Raw genomic sequence first — 14,254 nt, 5'->3', positions numbered from 1 at the left:
CCCCGGCCTGCCCCCACGGCTGCCGCCGCCTGAGACTCGTGCTGCTGCGTCGTGGCTTCTGTCAGAGCGTTGATGGACTGGTTGAGAGCCTCCAGCTGCTGCTGCATCTCCGGGTTCGAGTGTACGTTCAGCAGCTGGGCCATCTGTGGGACGCTCAGATCAGTCTGGCTCTGCAGCAAGTTCAGTAAAACGGCGAGTTCGCTCTGATTCAGCTGCTGGGTGATCTCTCCAAGGCCTAAAGGGAACGTGAGAAGCATCGCGGGAGGGTTAGGCAGAGCTACACTGCGGTGGTTTGCAACCGCGACGCTGCACGTACTGAGAACCACTTCTCCTCCGTGTCCCTGGGAAGGTACAGAGGCTCCCTGAGGAGGATTCCAGGAGAAGTTTCGCTCAGTTTTCCACCATTCTCTTGCCCCCTCCAGACTTGGATCGGCTCTGGACAGCCCTACAGCAGCACCCCGTGGCACCGCACTCGCACTGCACCCGCTCGGGGCCGCGCCACCCACAGAACCCTTCGCTGCCCACATCTACCAACGCAACCCACCCCTTCCAGTCTGCTCCGCTGAGCCAAACCACCCCGTAACTCGGTGGAGCGAGCCGAGGGCATCCCAAAAATCAGGCTGGTGACTGGGCACGCTGCCAGCCAGGGCAGCAAACCTGAGGACGCCTGATGCAGACGGAAAACCTCAGTCCACCGGCAACAGGAGCGACAGGGTGTGATGGGAGCTCAGCCCCACAGCGTGACAGCGCTCGGCCCCACACCACAGAGCAGGTTTGCCAGGATGGAGCTAAGCTGCTGCTGCCTGGGACAGAGGAAGGGTGTGTTCCACTGACACAGCAGGAGAAATTAGGACAAGCAGAAGGCAATTGCTTGCTGAAAGCTGGCCTGGGATCACAGAGGGCTCTGTCCTGATCTGCCAGTATCCAGGTTAGTCTAAAACACAACCCCTGAGTGGCACCACCCGCTCCCCGCATCGTGCTGGAGCGGAGCCTCCGGAGTGACAAGTGACAAGGGCGGCCTTTCACACCGACACTGACTTTGTAAGTCAAACTTTCTGGGGAAGAAGGGTGCAAAGGCCGGGTTTTAAGAGCTTAAAATTAAGCTCCTCTCGCCGGTAGGCAACTAAGAACGCGACACTCGCTTTTCTCAGCTGTTTGTTAATCCAACCACCACCTTTTGTCCATCTGCCATGTTTCATTGAACACACGGATTGTGCATTCCCTGGGGCAAGAACTGTCTTCCTCGTTACTTGTCAGCACAACATTGGACACAAAGGAAGCTTTAGCCCATATCTGGGTTTTTATAAGGCTTCCAGGCAGCTTTGTACATCTCTACATTCCCAGGGTTCAAAATACTTCCCCTTCGACTGTTTTCTAGGCACGGAAAGGTTGGTCGTGGTTTTGGAATCAGCGCACAAGTCCTGCTCCTGTGAGCTCTATGACCAAGGGATCTTTTCCATCACAAGCAAAGTGCAGTAACGTACAGCTCAGCCCACCAGCCACCAGCCTCCTCATCTTTATAGAGTTTGATCAACAAGATCAAACCTCAGCTCATCTGCACACCCTGCACACAGCTGTACCTTCCAGCCCTACGATCTGGTACTTCGCTGGCCCGAGTGACTCAGTGACACCTTTTTGTAACTCTCTACGGAAGCGCGGTGCTTCGGAACCAACAGAGTAACTCTCTGAGCAAATTCACACTCAGCTCATCAGCGAGCGACTTCTGAAGACAAGCCAGAACGCTCTGCAGCAAATAGTTTTCACAGCCCAGGAAACAAATAAAAAAAAAATAAAGGAGGAAAAGAAAAAAAAGTCAGGATAGGAAGATTCTGGAATGCCCCTTCTGTAGCAATAGGGCTGAAGGAACCAGACTGGCTTGAAAACAGCTTCCCACGCCCAGGCCAGAGGGAGCAGGGAGGTAACACACAAGCCCAGCCCAGACACTGACCTACTGCATCTCCAGCACCAGCCTCTGGTTTGAGCTGGGCAGGCTGTGGGGGCACAGGACTGCTGCTGTTTTTGACAGTGTCTGTGCTTGTAACAGAGGTAGTTTCTTTCCGAGAAACTTTTGATAATGGTGGCTCCTCCACTGCAATCCCGCTTTGCCGCTGCCGTCGGCGTTTCTTGCTCCACAGCTCGTGGCAATCCTGCCAGTGGGGAAGGCTGGAAGAGAACACCTGGTGGTTAAGAAACGTGGCAAGAAAACCCATTTAATCCTAAAAGACCATAGAAAATTGCTAGTGCCGTAAGAGAAGCACGGATGTTCCTCTGAATGCAACTGTACTGCTGAACTGAGAAACTGAGCAAGTCCTACAGTCTGGAAAGGCAGCGTAATTACACGTGATTCATTTAATTTGCCCTGAGACCTCACCCCTGAATGGCCTGGGTTAGCTACAGCACACACGAGCCCCAGAGAGCTTTAAGAAAGCGGATGCCTTTAGTAACTCTGAAGGAAACAAGAATCTCCAAAGTTACTGCCACACCTGCATGCAAAGCAGCCGCAGTAATTTTATAATCTGCTTGACTGGAGCTCAGGAAAAGGGCTGCAGGGTGTTCAGCAGCCACTCTTCTAGTCAATTAATGAGCAGCACAAACGAGGCCTGGCCAGCCCTCCACGACAGAGGACAGGGAGATGCTACACGCTACTCTCACTTATTTTCCAAGAGAGTTTTAGAGCGCTTTACAAGCATGAAGCTGAGCTTTACCACACCAGCCCCTTATCAAACAGAAAATCGACAGCACAGGAAGAGCTACTCGTACGACAAAACACAAGAGTGGGGTCGAGAAAATGACTCAGAAATCAGAGCTTAATTCTCACTGAAAAAAGCCCCAAAGCCAGCGGCTCCTTCCCCGTGCCCGTTAGTGGAGAGCCTGCTGTGGCGGAGGACGCCAGCTGGGACTTACTCTGGAGGTGCCATCTTGCTGAGGTCCACGTCCTTCAGGAAGTCGCTCTGCAGGGCCTGCTCCGCTGTGCAGCGCTTGCCGGGGTCCAGCGTGAGCATGTGGTCCAGCAGGTCGAGAGCAGCCGAGGGAATGCTGCGCAGGGAGGGGGGAACAGGGCTGAGTTACTGGGGGTTCTGAGCAGGGGGAGAAGCCCGCTCTCAGAGAAACGCCTCGGTTCTAAGAGAAATCCACGCCGTCAAAATTTATCACTGCATGACGCTGCAGCTTGAAGGCGTCAACAGACCAGGCAGAGACGTAATATTTTTCAGATTAATTTTTGACATTTGTGAGTCACAGAATTACTGAGGCTGGAAAAAGACCTCTGAGATCATCAAGTCCAGTCTATGACCCAACACCATCACATCAGCTAGACCAGTGCAACTCTTCCCGCAAGATTATTGCGCGATTATAGTCTCCCTGCAGAGAGCACGTCTCTGAAGATAGAGAGCTCAGTGCTGTGAGAGCAGCACGCTGTCAAGCGTGTTTCCCAGGAGCAAACTCTCTCTGGAAAGCACCTGCAGCACATCAGGTATTTAGAAAGGGGACAGTGACCCCAATTCTAGCCTTCCCCAGACAGGAGATGCCCTCCTGGAGAGCCGGGGAAGCCCTGCTTTGGCCTGCCAGGTAGACCAGAGCCAAGGACAGCAGAGGAGTCACACCAATGTAACAGAAGACGATAACCCCCACGCAGCCACTTCAACTCACAAGGAGAACTCCTCACGCAGGCGCCTTCGGTATTGCTTCTTCGGTTTCATAGTGTTGAAGTAGGGCAACTTGATGACGTCTGGCCACACCGCCGGGCACGGGCTCCCGCAGAGCCGGCTGGGAACCAGAAAAGCAGAGTAGAATCAGCAGATGGATCGCAGCTCAGACAAGAGTCACCAACCCAGGGGAAAACTTTCTGTTCTAAGCAGCTGCTTGTACCGATAACTTAGGTGTGGGCACACTTCAATGGAGATTCCAGAACCCTCAGGTTAAAAGGGAGGTATTGAGAAGAGGAAAAAACTGTGTACCTTGAGTTTATAAACCACCCAGCACAACAAATTTTCAGCACGAGATGTAATTTACGTTCGCAGATTTTGCACTCAACTAACAAGGAAAGTTTCCTGAGGGTGCATACCTCAGCAGCCACACACTCAGCAGCAGGCGTGACCACCTAAATGCCTAACTGTGCACAATTTCCCAGTCCTATTTCACAGGCAGGTTAGAGAAAGAGTCCTCTTGTAAAACAGAAGCTGTGCGCACGAGCAGTTTCTGCAGCACCTCTTCTCATAGGCATGCACGGGCAATCCTTTACCTGATTAATTCAAGCTGAGCCAGTTCCAGATTGGCTTGAAAAATAGGCTTCTTTGTAAACAGTTCCCCGAGGATACAGCTGGAAAGAGGAAAAGCAAGAGGTCACGACAGCAAACCCTTGGGATGATGGTTTGAACACTGCAGCGTTTCTGTTCGGAGGCAGGTTTGCCCGAGGAGAGTTATTTGCATCAGGGCTTGTAGTTGAGAACTGACAAACTAACCTATGTGTACAGAGGCACCGATTCTACGCAGCTGGGAAATAAGTGTCACTAGCAGGCTGGCTAACACGTCACAGGCGTCACGCCTCAACTCTTTGCAGGGAAAGGAGGATGTGTCGGTAGCGCGACACGAAAACACAGCCGGGCAGCCCATTCCTCCACACTCAGCCCATTTATCTTTTCAGCTTTACAGGGGGAATCTATCCGCTGGCCCCAATTCTCCTGGGCTGCCAGCAGCTTACTGGCTGCTGTCGCCAGCGCGGGCTATCGCTTCACGCGCGCTCGTTTGTGCAGCTGGAAGAGAAAGAAGAGAAGGAGGGAGGGGACAACTCTGACTCATTTAGTCTTGAACGTCTCCTCTTAAGCCTCCCGACAGCAGTGACAATCGGTGCCAAATATAGCTGTGGGCCCCTGGAGGCACCTGTCTGCTGGAACGGGGCTGGCACCTGACGCTGCGCAGCAACTGGGCCTCATGGCCGGAGTTTCCAGAAGTAATTACCGGGGTCTGGCTTTCACCAAACCTTTGTGTTGTACTAAGCTCTGCTGAAAGTTTACCTGCGAAAACCACAAGGGGAAGAACGCACTTTGGGAAATCCAGTCCCACTTCCGAATGCTGAATCCTCAAGACTCTGGCTCTGAATCACTCAGAAAAGTTTCCATCTTTGTGGCTGAACTGCCCAGACTCCTCCTGCTCACAGGGCTCCCTACAACTACTAGAAACCTGAAATCTCTACTTTAAAATGTTTCCTAGATTTGGTTGAAATTATCAAGGGACAAACAGAGTAATCTGAAGAGCTTGTAGAAAAAACTCTCTATTAGGTCATTAAAACCACACACTAAAGCTACGACCAGTACAGAGTAAGTCTGTCACCGCGTTGGATCTTAGTGGTACGTCATTACCACGGGCTGGCTGGTCAGATTGTCAAGTAGAGAGAAACGCTCTCACATGTCAGTACCAAGAAAAGTCTAATTTTGGGAGTTTTTACTAAATTGCACAGCTCTAGGTAGGTGACACATCCTCAAAGCGTAGAATTTCGGAAGCATTCTTATGCTGTCACAACTCTCTGCCGAGCTGGAATGGACTCAGCTTCAGAAATCAGCACAAATCAAAGACCACCTTCCACGAGAACTACTCCTGTGCTGATGTCCACACCCCACCCAGGACAAAAGACACAACCCAGGCACTTACCCACAGCTCCACACATCTATGGCCGGGGTGTAACGCTCCTCACCTAGCAGCAATTCTGGAGGTCGATACCATAACGTAATCACTTTATTTGTGTACGGACGGCTGAAATGAAAGACACAAACAAAACTGATGAGAAGAGACACAAATCCCTCACAAACTTTTTTATTTTTTAGCTTTTAACTGCAGAGGTCAGCACATAAGTAGAAGCAGTGGGTTTTCAAGTGCCTGGACTTCCACAGCACCTGCCTGAGTTAAACAAAGCTGATATCACAGATTTTATGGGTCTGCCTGCGTGCACAAGACAGTGTTGTGGTACCCAAGACTGCAAGAGGCAGCAGCAGGCTGCCATGGCTGAAGAGTGACCGATCTCCAAGCAAAACACGGTCCACGGCAAGCAGAGATGATGTTTTGGTTCCTTCTCAGCTGGTTTGTCTCATGAAGAGCTATTAATACCAGCCAGGAATACGTTTTTCCAACAGCTGGAGCTGCATCATACCACTTACACTGAAATAAGTTCTCAGGCAATGCCAGGACTTCCAAGGGAAGGGACTATGTGGATCCTAAGGAGAAAGGAGCTCATCCCACCAGCGTAAGCCCCTTCCCCCTTCCCCCAGCCCGCTATGCCTCACCTCTCCTCTGAGCTGTAGAGTCGGGCAAGTCCAAAATCTGCAAGTTTGATTTGCCCACTGAAAGAGAAAAACAGTCACCGGTTTGAATCAGGGCAGGGCTCGCACGCTGCAAGCAGGGAAAAATAAGAAAATCCCCCCCATGTAGCAGAAAGGCCTAACAAAGCAACGTTGGCAGTAATGACTTTTGGATATGCCAGTCTTAATTTTCCAGACCCTATTTAATGCTTCAATGAAATGAAACAACAACAGCAGTAGCAACAATTCTGTCTCATCTCTATGACAATCCCCTCCCGACAGGCCAGTGTCCCTGAGAAATATTTCAGATGGCTATCCAGACACGCAGACGCACTTAGGAACAATGTTATTCTCACAGGCTTGAAGTTTTCTTATGGGTACCCAGATAAAGATCAAAAAATTACAGCAAAGGGATAATTGTTACGTGCTCTGTGATGAACTACGTTACCGCCAACCATCGCTATCTAGAGTAGAGAGCGCATCGTGGAGAACTGCTGCTTCCTACCTTAACCCGCAATGGTTTCTCTGCATACGAGCGCTTCCAATAAACGGCATTTTTGCCAAAACACCATGGAGACCAAGTACACGCAGAGAGACCCATTTACTTCAAGTCAGCATGAAAGGAATTTATCTGTGAGGAGCGGCAGAGCGGGGAGCAGAGGGCCTCACGTGGAGGGACAGCTGCTAACAGCGAGCGCCTCCCTGGGGCGCTGGGGCAGCTCAGCCCCGCAGCAGGAGCTGTGCTCAGCCAGCAGCAGCACCCAGGAAAGCCACCGCTTCGTCACAACCATCGCCACGCAAGTGGAAACGCGTGGGGTTGTTCTCCCCGCAGCAGAGCAACACCTCCTGCCCCTCGAGGCACAGACAACGCTGCGCTCTCAGCCAAAGCCAGGGCAGAGCTTGGACAGAAGTGTCTCTGCTCCGAGGTTACCTGTTGTTCAATAGGATGTTGGAGCACTTAATGTCCCGATGAAGGAAATTCTTTTTGTGACAGTAATCCAGACCTTCCATTAACTGTTTCATGAAAGACTTGATATGGTCCTCTGAGAAATGTACCAAGCCGGATTCTAGCAGCCCCATTAGGTCATGGTCCATGTACTCAAACACCAGGTAAAAGGCACCTGGGGTAACAAAGAGAGGAATGGTTTAAAACAACAGAGGAGCGAGAAAGGAGGAATGAAAGCAGATTCAGTTGTTGAAGTAGTTCTTTTTTTTCCAGATCGTTCTGCTGGCGTTTTCTTTAGCACAGTCTCATGATGTTTAGGGCTTACTGGGCATCCTAGAATTTTTTCTTTTTTTTAACTCAAAGGCAGAAAAAACCCAAAACAATTAAGTAGCCCCTCTAATGCATCAAGCTGACACCTGAAATCAAAATATACTCCCAAATAAATTCCTTTGAAATCCTGGTCACGTTTACCTGTCTGTTTGTTTTTTCCCTTTCAAGCTCGTTTGTTGAAAAGACCACTGCTGTGCTCAGCTCAAACCGATGTGTGTGCTGTTCCCTTCTCACCCACGGAAGAGAAGGCCCCAGACAAAAGCCAGAGTGATGCTAGAACACCCTCCTTCCACAGTGACACAAAACTTCTCGCACTAAGTATGTTTCTATTAGTCGGTGTTAAAAGTGACCCTATAAAGGTTTTTGGTTTTTTTTAAAGATTGCTCTTTTGTGACTCTACAGGAATACAACGTAACCTTTCAAGGCCTGTTTACTTCTGCTCCGCAGTGCGACATCTCATTCTAACTGGCCCCTATCCTTCGATGTGAGGCCAAATCCAGCTGCCAAACTTGCTGGAACTATGCATCAAGGGGGAATGCAAAAAAAAACAAACAAAAAAAAACAAAAAAAGAGGAAATCTCCACCAGAGTTTAGATTTTTTAGTTTTACAACAAAGAATAAACAAGTGGAGTTGCATCACCTCTTTGGCTAACCCAAACCACACCCAGCGGCAACTACTACCTTTGTCCTTCTTGAAATCCAGTGCATCTTGTTTGTCCGTGACGATCTCCTTCATGTTAACAACACTGCGGTGGATCAGCTGCCGGAGGATTTTGATCTCGCGGATCGCCGTGATGGGGAAGCCTTCCTTCTCGTTGTCCAGCCGCACCTTCTTGAGAGCCACCAATTCACCTGCCAGAAGAAGCCAGCGTCAAAGCCCCTGCCACGCCGCGGCCGACAGCTCCGCAGGCTTCAGGGGGAAGGTGAAAGGAGCTTCGAGCCCAGTCAACATCGAGAGCAGAGGCAGCTTTAGTTACCACCCGCTAATTTTTGTTAAACCGCTCTGGCAGAAGCTATCACACCAAGAACTCAAGGCAGGTGAGGGCAGTGCTCCTCCTAACCTGCTTCCGCAGGTGAGCGCCAGTTTGCCCCAGAAACCACGGCGGTGCCCTTCACAAGCTGTGACAGAACGTTCCCACAGTCTGACAGCGGCACGGGAGCCAGCAGCCAGGCACTCATGTGCCATTACCAGGATTTCAGAGCCTGTTCTTTTGCCTTTTTTGGAAACACACGATGTAAATGCATATTCCAGAGCTGGAGCCATTTCTAGTTCTACAGGTATTTATTCGTGATTAACCAGCAACACCACTGACGCAGCGTTGGGTTTTGAGCACACCCACGGTAACCAGGTCTTGAAGGAGCCACCCGGATCCTTACCTGTGTCCTTGTCCTTGGCTTTGTACACCTGCCCGTACGTCCCTTCTCCAATAATCCCGATGATATCGAACTTGTCCACGCAGCGCTTCCCCCAGTCGCTCTCCGTCTGCCTCCTCTCCCCATACCGAGGACAACAGATTCTGGAAGAAGGAAGAGAGCTGTCAGATACCCCAGGGCTCTGCCTCGGAACAAACATCACCCGACTGTTTTAAGCTGTACCCCAAAACCAAAAAGCACCCTGTCTTTACACTCCTAACAGCGGAGGAGCTTAATGAGTTGTGCTACATAATCCCAACTCCTCCAGCCCTGGGCACTGCTGTACCCCAATATTATCCTTCTGCCTAACTCACGATATCAAAACGCTTTGGCCAGAAGGCTCCGCTATCAGATCTCTGCGCTTCGGTTACGCATTTATCAGCTGTGTACGGCTAACGGGCAATTCCTCCTGGGCAAGTAAGGAGTGCAAAGCACGGGGAAGACAAGCGAAATAAGAGTTTATGCCACCCCAATTCCTCCTCAAATAGCATTTTGCTATAGCCTACCTAGGGCACGCAGTTAGCTACATTGATTTCTACAAAGATGTCAAGATATGCTTTTAACTGAGGGTAGCTTGAAAGAGAACCAAACCAGTATCTTCAAAAAATAGCAAAGAATTATACTACAGTAGGATAAAAATCAGTGTCCACAATCTTCTGCAAAAACACTGGATATTTGGTTTTTATTTACAAGGAAGTGCAGCTAGCACACAAGAAATATGAGCTTGGTTTCTCCACATTTCACTTCCCTCAATAAAGACAGCACTCACTTGAGTCTGAACTACATCTGGGTAAAGATTTGCAGGTAAGCGCACGTTAAGTGTTCTCCCCATTTATTAGAGGGGAGAGGCTGCTGGGAGCTGAGGGAGCTGCCAGATTCAATTTCAACACAGAGGCCTAAAGCTTCAGAAACCTTGACCAACATCTGCGTGAAGAAAGAGCAAACCCAACAACTCCAGAAAGTCAAAAAAAAAAAACAAAACAAAACACCAGCCTTACTTTGGTCTCTTTTTGAAGGGTTGCTGAGGTGGTGTGGCTGCCTTTGGTTCCGGGGAGTCAGGAGGAGATGGGTCCCCCCCAGGGAGCTCTGGAGGGAGCGGGAGGTCCGTGAGTAAGTGTCGTGGTCTCTGCTCTCTATCTTTCTTCACAGGTTTTGGAGGAAGAATCTCTTTAGGACTAAACTCCGAAAAGTTAATACAATACAAAAGTCAGACTTAACAGTCAGTTAACAAATGGAAAAAAAAAGCCTACTGCAGGACAACAGCTCTCTATCCCAGCACGCAAAGTTAGGAGCCCAAGTTTAAGTGTCAGAATTAGCATTGCCAGGTATAAAACAGAACAGCCTCACATCTTACAGCGATAATACTTCAGGAGGGAAAAGTGTCAGGTTTGAGTGCGCCAGCTTCAAATACACACACAACTCTTGCAACTAGACTTTGCACAATTTGCACAACTGAGTGATTATTCTGAGTTTCCTGTAGGACAGTTCAGGTTATCAGCCAGCACCCACTTTCCGACCCCTACTTCCTCTATTTAGCCCATTTATCATAATGAAATTAAACGTATGACTGGATAAGGACCACTATAAATACGAACCTAGAATTCAATCCCTCTACGTAAGTAACTTTTAACTTCTTAGCAAGGACTGCAGTGTAGCTCGAACTTGTAAAAATTGCTGAGAAATGAAAAGCTGACCCTTTTAAAAAAGGTAAAAAAACTCCCCAAAACTGCCAATGCTGTTTGTCAGCACCACCAGGTCTAACACCTCAGCGCAGAGAACTCTGCATAAACCAAGGGATGGAGGCAGGTCATTTCCCCAATTTTATTAGAGGCCGCCTAACCCACGCGACAATATCCCATGAAATGCAGTTAAGAAACCGGCAAGACAAGGAAGGACACTGTTCTGGCACCGAGCTCGGACACCTTCTGTAGAAGATGGGTGAGCAACCTCACCCCGCCGCTAAGAAGTCACCAGGCAGCTGCAGAACTAATCGCCCATCGCAACAGCCCAGAGCTCTGGAGGAAAGCGCGCACTGACACCCGAGTCCCAGCGGCACCTTATCCTAGAAATGCCAGGAGCAGACGAGCTGCACGGCCTGAAGCTCGGCCCCCACTCGCTGCACATCCTCGCCACGCAGGATGACACCCAGTCAGATCACGTCACCAAGACTGAGCCCAAGTGAAACCTCAGAAGAGGTTCTTCACCGTGGGATCGAGTCAGCCAGGACCCACAACCACACGTTGGGGGAAGAGACTCTGCTCTGACCTGGTTTACCCTGCAGATGCGCTGCCTCCCAGGAGGTCCTTTCTCTCCCTCTTACCAAAGAGTCACCCTTTCCTCGCTGACACACATGGTTGTGCTCAGTTCCCCACAGCTCAGGCCATCTATTTGCATATCAGCTCTACTTCTGTGAGACGGTTACTGGGACTTCAGGCACCCCCAGAGCGTCGGGGGCTTTCTGCAAGTGAGAAAGTCGAGCAGATCCTTCAGAGTTGAGCAAGCAGAAAAAGATGGCAAACTGCAAACACCAACCACCTAACAAAGACTTCCCAAATCCACTTCTCCCCAAAAAGAGCAGGAATACAATCAGTCAGGGTCACTTTTTTCACCGCTGGGGCTGTGAACAGCCAGCCAGATGCTCCCAGGAACCTCTGCAAGCCACGAAGCTTCCGAGAGCAGCGTCAAACGCGTACGAAGTCTGCACCGCTTGCTTCCACGCAGCTTCTCCCCACCTCCCGCCACACCACAGAGCACCTCAACTGCTGCCAAGTCGAAAAGCATTACGGACAGACGGTAAGTGTCAAGAGCCCGGCAAGCATCAAGAAAGGTTAAAGGGTCTCTTACTGAACGAGGTATATTTTGTGCGCGGACGCTTCAAAGCACGTTTCCAAATCCTACATTTACGCCTGTCTTGGAGCTGGAGCGTTCTCCCAGTCTCGGCGTATGAAACTAAAAGTCTATCTAAGAAAAGTCTTGTTCAAAAATACGAAGGCAGTCAATTAAGAGCGAGCTTCTGCACGCAGTCGGTGCCACAGGCAACTGCCACTAGACTGAGCAAAACGAAGCAGGATTTCCCGTCCTTTTATCGGGGGAAAAAAAAAGTCACTGTAAATCCACTCACTAAGCTTAGCAACCAGCGTATTAGCGCCCACACTCCTAAGTTCATAGTGATGGCAAAGACAAAACACGCTTTTACAAAACTGAGCCACACCTGGGTGCTAAAAAAGAGCTCTAGGTGCGAGTGGCTAAAAAATAAAAGCCAGTATTTGCAATCCAACTTCTGTGTTTGGAAACCAGGGACCACGGCAGCAGGATCTTGCTTAGACTGGCATATGAGCAGGGAAACATCCGCAATCTGTTAAAAGCTGCTGCTCATCACAGGCACGTTGGAACTAAGTGGATATTTGCTGAACAGCATCACACAGCCTAGGAAGGGCAACACAAACAGGCACAAGCCTAACTTTTACGTTGATCGCAGCGACAATGTTGCCCTAATTTACACCAATACCAGGACAAACCATGTAAATCAATTAAATGAATCGGAATATACTGTGTTCACTTCAACCACAGGGTAACTGCATCAGTCATAACCCTTGTGTAAGACCATTAAAAAACCACGTTTTACTGACTGATGAGATACCTGGTACATCTTTAGCTATGGCTGGAAAGATATCAGAGTTGTTAGGGTGCTACAGGCTAAGCAGATCGAGTAGAAAAAACCCCAAAATATCAGTGATGACCTTGTTAGCAGCACCACAACATAGTGACAGCTACAAAAAGAAAAAAAGATTTTCTTCTTCTCCATCTCCATTTTGGATATCCTGCTCTGTTACCCCCCCACCAAAACCAAATCGCCCACGATAAGGTTTTTTGGACAAGTTCGAATTAGAAGCCAAGACCGTGAGCAGAGAGAGCCACAATTACAGGAGAGAATTAAGTTCGCATGTTCGGATTAGAAACGAGGGGAAGCAGAAAGGTTCGTTCTTCCACTTTCAAACTCTCTCAGACAAACAATGCCTGCTTCTCAATCAATAAGTATGGCATTAATGATTCATTAACAAAGACAATACTTCAGTTAAACCGATGCCATTCCGTACAGGCGGGCACTGCCCGTAGGTTCGATGAGTTTGGAACAGAACTAGCTCTGGTCTGTGTTCCTGTGTTGGAACTGCTAGGCATAGGTTTTAGAGGAATTAAATGAAAAAGCAATCTCAAAATAAGTTCCTGTGAACGGCTGCAATGCAAAGGGGCACATAATTCTGGATCCCCGTTTTGTTACTGTAATAAATATGACCGGAGCATTAAACCAGCAGCCAAATCTCCCTTCCTCATTGAGACAAGACGTAACCACCTGCACAGGAGCACAAACCTCCGCCTGAAAACTGGCAAGGCCCAAATCAGGACTGGCCACGCGAGGTGGCACTTACACCCGGGGCAAAGTCCTTGGTGCGCTCGGCAAGACCAGCTACGGCAACTGTCCAACCAACCAAAACGTTTCAAGGCTTTGCTTTTAAATGCAAACGGGAGGCTCTGGCGTGACCTTACCTATCCAAGTCATCTTCCCCAACTAAAATAGGGGGGAGCGGAAGCGGAGGCAACGTTGAAGTTTTCAGGTGCGGGATAGCAGCCGTCACAGACACTTGTGTTTTTGCAGCGACTTGGACAGAGGACTGAGAGTTCACCTGAGAGGATAAAGTAGACGTCCTTGGGTGGGAAGAAGATGGCAAAGACGTTGGGGCTGAAGGAGGGACCTGAACGGGAGTCGCTTGGGATGGCGGCAAAGGCGGAACAGCAGGTGACGGAGGCAAAGGCGGCAGCGGCGGAGTCGGAGGCGGCGGCGTGGTCGTTGGCAGAGGTGGAGGAGGCGATTTTATTGAGGGCAACGGGGGTGGAACCTCCTTCTCTGCTGTGTCTGTCTCTTTTGGAGACAGGAGGTCCTCTACCGCCGCTACAGGCTTCAAGTCTTTTGTTCCCGTCTGTTTCGAATCTCGAACCGGAGCAGGATGTTTCCTCTCGGAGTTTTCCTCCGCCTTGATTTTTGTCGTCTCCGCGGGGGCTTTAGTCTCTGCGTTCGTATACAGTAAATTAACTAATTCCGTGTCTGAGGACGATTTTTCAGATTTAACAGTTTTGATGACCTTTTTCGATTCCGTTCCAGACTCCTTCAGTTCAGCCAGGCTGTTCTCTTTCCTCGAGAGGAAAACAGGGGAGCCCTTCGCCTCCTTCCCGTCCACCTTGGCCGCAGCTGCCGCCGCCGCTGCTCGCTCCTTTTTCT

At 49.8% G+C, this 14,254-nt stretch overlaps 1 protein-coding gene across 1 annotated transcript in view; it reads right to left on the bottom strand.

Moving 5' to 3' along the window:
* CDK12 (cyclin-dependent kinase 12) overlaps positions 1–14,254 on the bottom strand; it is a gene marked incomplete at its 5' end in the record, with an annotated part of 22,190 nt that overhangs the window by 1,349 nt on the left and 6,587 nt on the right. The window contains 12 exon segments of the mRNA XM_009866781.1: positions 3–235; positions 1,949–2,163; positions 2,905–3,036; positions 3,649–3,765; positions 4,241–4,318; positions 5,647–5,748; positions 6,276–6,332; positions 7,222–7,411; positions 8,248–8,418; positions 8,944–9,083; positions 9,978–10,154; positions 13,525–14,254. The exon segment at positions 13,525–14,254 is cut by the window's right edge and continues 146 nt beyond it. Of these exon segments, the coding sequence (XP_009865083.1) occupies positions 3–235; positions 1,949–2,163; positions 2,905–3,036; positions 3,649–3,765; positions 4,241–4,318; positions 5,647–5,748; positions 6,276–6,332; positions 7,222–7,411; positions 8,248–8,418; positions 8,944–9,083; positions 9,978–10,154; positions 13,525–14,254 (2,342 nt within the window).

Source organism: Apaloderma vittatum, unplaced genomic scaffold, assembly GCF_000703405.1.
Source record: "Apaloderma vittatum isolate BGI_N311 unplaced genomic scaffold, ASM70340v1 scaffold26153, whole genome shotgun sequence".
Classification (NCBI taxonomy): domain Eukaryota; kingdom Metazoa; phylum Chordata; class Aves; order Trogoniformes; family Trogonidae; genus Apaloderma; species Apaloderma vittatum.
This window is presented reverse-complemented; position numbering and strand designations above follow the sequence as displayed.